This window comes from Pipistrellus kuhlii, unplaced genomic scaffold, assembly GCF_014108245.1.
Source record: "Pipistrellus kuhlii isolate mPipKuh1 unplaced genomic scaffold, mPipKuh1.p scaffold_m20_p_44, whole genome shotgun sequence".
Taxonomy (NCBI): domain Eukaryota; kingdom Metazoa; phylum Chordata; class Mammalia; order Chiroptera; family Vespertilionidae; genus Pipistrellus; species Pipistrellus kuhlii.
Window position 1 is genome coordinate 625,215 of NW_023425545.1, and position 7,004 is coordinate 632,218.

A 7,004-nucleotide genomic window follows, 5' to 3' on the forward strand; every position below is an offset into this window, starting at 1 on the left:
CTCAGGACAGGCGGGGCCGCCTCTGCCCGCAGGCGACCTGGAGGTGGGCCTGGACTCGCTGGGCGCCGCCGAGGACAATGTCAAGAAGCGCATCGTGGTGGCCGCCAGGGACAACTGGGCCAACTACTTCTCCCGCATCTTCCCCGTCTCCGTGAGTGAGCGGGAGGGCCGGCGGCAGCACCCGCTCCGGGCCCGGGGCACGGCCTGGGCTTCTGCTGCAGGGATGGGAATCGGGGGTGGGATGGGGTGGGGTGGGCCCCAGAGGAAGCATAACGGCATCGTGGATGTGGGGGGGACTCAGCAGCCTGTCTGTGACCCCCTTTCTGGGCAGGGCGACAGTGGCAGCAACGTGCAGCTGCTGGGGGTGTCCCACCGGGGGCTGAGGCTGCTCAAGTGGGCCCGCGGCCCGGGCATCTGCCTCCACCAGCTGAAGACTCTCTGCTCCTACAGGTGGGGCTGGGCTGGCGGGGGCGGGGCTGGCAGGGGGCTGGGCTGGCAGGGGGCGGGGCTGGGAAGGGGCGGGGCTGGCGGGGGCGGGGCTGGCGGGGGCGGAGCTGGCGGGGCGGGACTGGCGGGGGCGGGGCTGGCATGGGCGGGGGCTGGTGGGCGGGGCTGGAAGGGGGTGGGGCTGGAAGGGGGCGGGGTTGACATGGGGCTGGGCTGTGAAGGGGCTGGGCTGGTGGGGGCGGGGCTGGGAGCGGCGGGGCTGGGGTGACAAGAGGGCCCCCAGCTCATGCCCGCACCCTGTGCACAGCTTCGCCGAGGTGCTGGGCGTGGAGTGCCGGGGCGGCTCCACGCTGGAGCTGACGCTGAAGGCCGAGCAGTTGGTGCTGCGCTCGGCCCGGGCAGGTGCCATCCGGGCCATGATCGAGCTCTTCCTGAGTGAGCTCAAGAAGGCAAGTGCGCGGAGAGGGCCGGCGGGCCTCCGCGCTCCGCGGGCCGTCTGGGTTGGCTGGTCTCGGGCTGTGAGCCAAGCTCCCCCCAGCTTCCTGGGTGGGGGTGGGTCCCTGAGACTCTGGGGTGCTGAGGTGGGAATGGGCCAATGGAGGGCGAGCAGGTAGGGCGGCAGGTCAGGGGTCACAGGCAGGCTGGCCGCTCACCCGCGCCCCCCCTGCCGGCAGGACTCCGGCTACGTGGTCGCCTTGCGAAGCTATATCACCGATGACCGCAGCCTCCTCAGCTTCCACCGCGGGGACCTCATCAAGCTGCTGCCGGCCATGGATCTGGAGCCAGGTCTCTGCAGGGGCAAGCAGGGCGCTGACGAGGGAGGGTGGCCCGGGGAGGGGGGTGAGAGACGACCCTGAGGACAGAGGGGCAGGTGGGTAAGGCGCTGTCCCTGCGTGCCTTCCAGGCTGGCAGTTCGGCTCTGCCGGGGGCCGCTCCGGGCTGTTTCCCGTGGACATGGTGCAGCCGGCGGCTGCCCCGGACTTCTCCTTCTCGCTGCTGCGCAGAGAGCCGAGCCCGGCGCAGCGGGAGAGGGCGCTGGAGGTGAGGGAGTAGACGCTGAGGGCTCGATGGCCCCAGAGCCGTGAGGATCGCCCTGCCCTCCCTTCCCAATGCCTCCTCCTCTCTGCAGCGGGACTGGGAGCTCCCTGCGGGCCGGCTGGACTGAGCGCCCTGCCCCCCCCCCGCCACGGGTCCCCGGTGCTGCCCTAGAAGATGCTCAATAAAAAGCTCTTGACTCTTCCTGACTCTGGTGTGCTCACTGCAGCTGCTCTCCTGCTCCTCCGGGTGGGGCGGGGCCGGGCGGGGCTGGGGAGGGGTCTCCAGAGAGGCCAGGTCCGGGGTGGCACCAGGTCTCCTGTGCTCCCAGGTCCCCGCCAGACGCCAGAGCCAGGCACTCAGTGACAACTTGGAGGCCAGCAGCCTGCCCCTCTCCGGGGTCTCGGCCTCGCTGTCCGGTGTCTCCCACAGCTATACCATGCAGGACTTTGCCTTGAAATACTTCCGGAAGCCCCAGACCCTGTGAGTGCCCTGAGCCACCTACCTGCCTGTCCCCCGCTTCTGTGAAGGGGGCTCAGGGCCGCCAGGCCACAGCCTGGGACGGGCGGACGGGCCGAGCAAGCAGGGCTGTGCTCTCTCTGCCCCTCAGGCTGGCCCAGGCAGGTGGAGACGCCCAGAAAGCCATGGCCAGCCTGGTGCAGTACTCCAAGGTAGGGGGCCGCCTGGGAGTCGGGCCAGTGGACCTGCCCCCTGGGCCTCAGAGACCCCAGACCCATGGCCCCACCTCTCTGCCTGCAGGCCCCCATCCGGGAGTCGCTCATCAGCCTCAGTGACGAGGACTTGAACAGGCGGGCTGTGGACAGCTTCCAGGGTGAGTGGCCGGCCTGGGCCCCATGTCCGTGGTGCCTTCTCCTATGAGCTTGCCACTGCAGGGTAGCTCAGGGGCGATTCCTGTACCCCGGCGGCCTCCACCCACTTCCACTCCTGCCCAAGAGGCTGTGGGTTGTGTAGGTTCTGGGCTGGAAGGCCGTGGCGGTGCACCGTGGGGGGCTGTGGGCACCCACAGAATTTCTGAGCTTGTTTCCCCATCGGGAAAGCTGCGTCTGCCACCTTTCCTGGCTCACACACATTGTGAGAGCGAGGCATCGGATGGCGGGGGAAGCCCTGTGTGGGGACGCGTGGGCCAGGGCCAGCCAGGCCCCGCCCGGCTCCCACGCTTCTCATCCCGCCTGCAGTCCTGATGCAGTTTATGGGGGACCAGCCGAAGCCCCGGGGCAAGGACGAGATCGAGCTGCTCTATGAGCTGCTGAAGGTAAGCGAGGGCTGCGTGCGCTGGGACCTGGGGAGACACCCTCGGTCACTGTCCATTCAAATCATCCCCCGTGTTTACTGAGCACCTACTGTATGCTGGGGGATGGCAGAGCCGAGGACCCAGGAGGAGGGGCAGGTGCAATGTGTCAGGGGCTAAGTGCCGCGGGGAGGGCAGGGGAGGGGCTGAGCCAGTGCAGAGGCTGGCACATGGGCAGAGGGAGGGAGGCCTGTGGGCACCGGGGCAACTCATTGGGCAGAGGGAGGGGCCGGGTGACATCCTGGTGGGAGGGTGAGCTCAGCACCAGCAAGGCCAGCCTGGCTGCAGCCAGTGGGCGAGGGGCGAGTGGAGGATGCAGCCCCGGGACGGACAGTGGGTCCAGGTCACGGCAGGCCTTGCAGGCCATTGTCAGGACTTGGATTTTGAGAGAGAGAGAGAGAGAGAGGGAGAGAGAGAGAGAGAGAGAGAGAGAGGGAGAGAACGGCACTGGGATGTAGCTTGTGTTTGCTGGGGGAGAGAGAGAGAGAGAGAGAGAGAGAGAGAGGGAGGGGGGGGAGGGAGAGAGAGAGAACGGCACTGGGATGTAGCTTGTGTTTGCTGGGTCGCTCCAGCTGTGGCTTGCTCTTCTGGGGGCCTAAGGGCAAAGGAGGTGATTTCGGTGATGCCAGTTGAGAGGCGGTGCCAGCGGAGGCTGAGAGGTGGCAGCAGGGAGCGGGGCTCCGAGCACGGGTTCCAGGAATGCATGTGGGGTGTGCGAGGCGCCCGGGAGGCCGCAGGCTCTGGCCGTTTGATCAGGAAGCCGGGGAGGGGCGGGCCTGAGCTGCTGCAGGAATCTGAAGGGCAGGCGAGGTCTGAAGGCCCAGACTTCCCCCGGGAGGGCCGGGTTCCAGGGAGAAGTGTGAGCAGGAGGCAGGCACAGTCACCAGCAGAGGGGAGCCGGGAGAGCATCCGGGAGGAGCGCACTGCGGCCCTTAGAGGCCAACGAGGCAAATAAGAGGGACAGAGAAGGCGGAGGGCGGGCCGGGCACGCCGGAAGCCGGCGGAGACAGTGACTGGAGTGACAGTAGTGCAGACACCATTAAACCCAGTGAGATGACAGAGATGACCCCTGACTGGGCTGACACCCCCACTTGACCCCCAGCCTCTAGCCATCCGCCCCCACGCCACCCCCCCCCCCTCCATTGCGCTCCGCCCGGCCCTGGCTACCCCTCCCTGCCCACCTGCCCTCTCTGTGCCGTAGCTGTGCCGGGAGAAGGAGAACCTCAGGGATGAGATTTACTGCCAGGCCGTCAAGCAGGTCACGGGACACCCCCGGCCGTGAGTGTTGGGTGCAGGGTGGGCGGCGGGCAGCCCGCTGTGTGGCCCGACAGGCCGAGCCCAGGCTCTGTGCCCACAGGGAGTTCTGTGCTCGAGGCTGGAGCCTCCTCAGCCTCCTCACCGGCTTCCTGCCCCCGTCCACCACGCTGATGCCCTACGTGACCCAGTTTCTGCAGGACGCGGGCAGGAGCCAAGGTGCCCACGGGAGGGGCTCCGGGCTGGGGCTGGGCAGCGTGGGGAGGGGTCGGAAGAGGCTGCTGACCACAGCCCGGTCCTCTGCAGAGCTGGCCCGCACCTGCCAGGAGCACCTCCAGCGCACGGTCAAATTCGGGGGGCGCCGGCGGCTGCTGCCCCCCGGGGAAATGAAGGCGTTCCTGGTACGGGGGTGCAGGCGGCAGCGTTCTGGGTCTCCCTCGGGGGCTGGGGGGAGCCAGGGCCTTGGTCCGGGGAGGACTGACCCGCCACGTGCCTCGCAGCAAGGGAAAATGGCCCGCCAGCTCCTGATCTACCTGCCCGGAGGCGTGGGCTACAAGACCAACATCGGCACCTTCACCGTGAGCGCCCGGAGGGGCTGGGGGAGGAGGGGGAGCTGCGGGCATCCGGCCCGCCCCGGCCCCGGCCCCGGCCCCCGCCCTCGTCACGCCCTGTCCGCGTGCCCAGGTGGCAGCAGAGGTGCTGGAGGAGCTGTGTGGGAAGATGGGCATCACAGAACCCGAGGAGGTCCAGGAATTCGCCCTGTTTCTCATCAAAGGGGAAGGTGAGCGGCGGGGAGGACGGCAGGCTGCCTTCAGGGGGGCGCCCCTGCCCGGTCCCCCTCTGCGCCCCTGGGGGAGGCGGTTCCCACCCTGCGGCTGGCGGGGGCAGGCGGGGCCTGGGCAGCAGGGCGGGGCCTAGGCAGCGGGGCGGGGCCTGGGCAGCAGGGGGCGGGGCCTGAGCAGCAGGGGGCGGGCCTGGGCAGCAGGGGCGGGGCCTGGGCAGCGGGGCGGGGCCTGGGCAGCAGGGGGCGGGGCCTGGGCAGCAGGGCAGTGAACCCGAGCTCGCCTGCAGGGGAGCTGGTGCGGCCCCTGGGGCCCGGGGAGTACCTCAACAACGCACTGGCCGCCCCGGACACCAGCCTGCATAGCCGGCGGCTCGGCTGGGAGACGCGCCTGCACTTCGATAACCCCACCTACATCGGCACCCACTACAGCCAGGTCAGCACCCGCTACAGCCCCGTGCCCGGGCGGGCCCTCCGCGCCTCCCCACCTCCCACAAGGAGAAGGGACGGTGGCAGGACTGTGGGCGGCTTTAGGGCACAGCTGCCCGCACTGTGCTCTGCCCTCAGGTGCAGCGAGACTACCTGCAGGGGAAGCTGTTGGTCAGCGCCCAGGCAGACGCCCAGGTTGCCAGGCTGGCTGCCCTACAGCACGTCAGCAGGCCCCACGGGGCGCCCCCCTCAGAGTGAGTGTGTACTCCCCCCACCCCCACCCCCCCGCCTCCTGTCACTCCCGTCTCTCCTGGGGCTGAGGTCCACCACAGCATCCACCCCAAGGGCCTTGCCTCAGCCCACAATCCCAGGTCAAGGCCACCTGACTGGTACCCTCCCGGGCCCTAACCAGATGGGGCTGGACCAGTGCAGGCCCTGTCCTCCCCAGCTCATGGGCAGGGACACCCACAGCAGCCACTGGTTCACTCATTCGGCACCGGCTGTGTGCCAGCTTGACCCACCACTGTGTCCTAGGCAAGACCTGCTGGCGTACCTGCCGAGGCCGCTGCAGGGCCAGGTGAACATGGCCACCCTCCGGGGCCTGGTGGACCAGGAGCTGAGCCAGCTGCAGGGACGCAGCGCCCAGGAGGCTCAGATCGGCTTCATCGGTGCGTGTGGGGCCGGGGTCAGCTGGGGAGGAGGCAGGAGGTGGAGGCCCAGGAGCAAGGAGGGGAGGATGGAGGGGCCGAGAAAGCTGCTCCACCTTCCCTGTCCCTCACCCCCCGGGGGCCAAGGAGGGCAGGTCCCCAGGGGCCAGAACCCCCATCTTCCGTCTCACCCCTGCACCCCCAGAGGCGGCCAGCCAGCTGCCCCTCTTCGGTTACACCGTCTACGTGGTGCTGCGAGCGAGCGACCCGACGCTGCCCAGACCCAGCCTCCTGGGGCTGAACCGCCAGCACCTCGTCCTCATGGACCCCAGCTCCCAGGTGGGCGGGCTCCTGCTCCCATGCGGGCTGGGCACCAGGGCCGTTCCCCTCCCCCACCCGCACTGTCCCCCGCGAGAGGGTCACGCCTGTCCCTCTGCCCCAGACGCCGTGCTGCTCCATCGCCCTGCGGGACCTGCAGCGGCTGCACCTGCTGAGCCCCCTGGAGGAGGACAGGCCCCCGGGCCTGGAACTCAACTACGGCGCCGTGGACAACCCCCAGACCATCTGGTTCGAGCTGCCGCAGGTGAGTGGCAGGGCCTCTGACCACTGGGAGGCTGGCATGCCCGGGCGTGGTGTGGGCAGGCGGTGGGGGGAACGGGGGGTGGGGAAGCTGTCCTCACAGCCTGTGCCCGCAGGCCCAGGAGCTGCAGCACACCATCGCCTTCCTGCTCAGCAGCAGCGACAGCTCCGCCTAGCGGCCTCCTCCCCCAGGAGCTGGAGGTGGAGAGGAGGAAGGGCCCCCCTGGATCCAGCCTCACCGATGGTCTCCCTTGGGTGCTGTCAGGTCACGTTGGTTTGGACTTGGTGGCTGGGCTGTTCTGGACCCTGCCCGGCACAGCCCGCTGGCCCACGTGGAGGTCACAGGCCGGGCTGCTGCAGGGACATCACCGGGGGGAGACTAGAAAGACCCCTCCTTGGGGGCGCAAGGGGCTGTGGGAACCCGGCGTGGGCAGCTAATGTTGCCCGTCTGGGGGAGAGGGCACCTGGCCCCTCAGGGTGGCACAGCCGCTGCGGAGGAAATAAAGCCCCGAGAGAAAACTGT

The 7,004-nt window shown here is 69.4% G+C and overlaps 1 protein-coding gene across 1 annotated transcript in view; it reads left to right on the forward strand.

Moving 5' to 3' along the window:
• MYO15B (myosin XVB) overlaps positions 1–7,001 on the forward strand; it is a 30,700-nt gene extending 23,699 nt beyond the window's left edge. Inside the window, exons 47-66 of the mRNA XM_045572103.1 lie at positions 33–151; positions 332–450; positions 755–896; positions 1,122–1,233; positions 1,352–1,488; positions 1,814–1,965; positions 2,093–2,153; positions 2,242–2,314; positions 2,679–2,755; positions 3,993–4,069; positions 4,149–4,264; positions 4,352–4,446; positions 4,546–4,623; positions 4,730–4,826; positions 5,117–5,262; positions 5,394–5,509; positions 5,790–5,923; positions 6,108–6,241; positions 6,345–6,485; positions 6,598–7,001. Of these exons, the coding sequence (XP_045428059.1) occupies positions 33–151; positions 332–450; positions 755–896; positions 1,122–1,233; positions 1,352–1,488; positions 1,814–1,965; positions 2,093–2,153; positions 2,242–2,314; positions 2,679–2,755; positions 3,993–4,069; positions 4,149–4,264; positions 4,352–4,446; positions 4,546–4,623; positions 4,730–4,826; positions 5,117–5,262; positions 5,394–5,509; positions 5,790–5,923; positions 6,108–6,241; positions 6,345–6,485; positions 6,598–6,657 (2,186 nt within the window). The 3' untranslated portion in view covers positions 6,658–7,001. The remainder of the gene's footprint in view (positions 1–32; positions 152–331; positions 451–754; positions 897–1,121; positions 1,234–1,351; positions 1,489–1,813; positions 1,966–2,092; positions 2,154–2,241; positions 2,315–2,678; positions 2,756–3,992; positions 4,070–4,148; positions 4,265–4,351; positions 4,447–4,545; positions 4,624–4,729; positions 4,827–5,116; positions 5,263–5,393; positions 5,510–5,789; positions 5,924–6,107; positions 6,242–6,344; positions 6,486–6,597) is intronic.
• Positions 7,002–7,004: the final 3 nt, after the last annotated feature.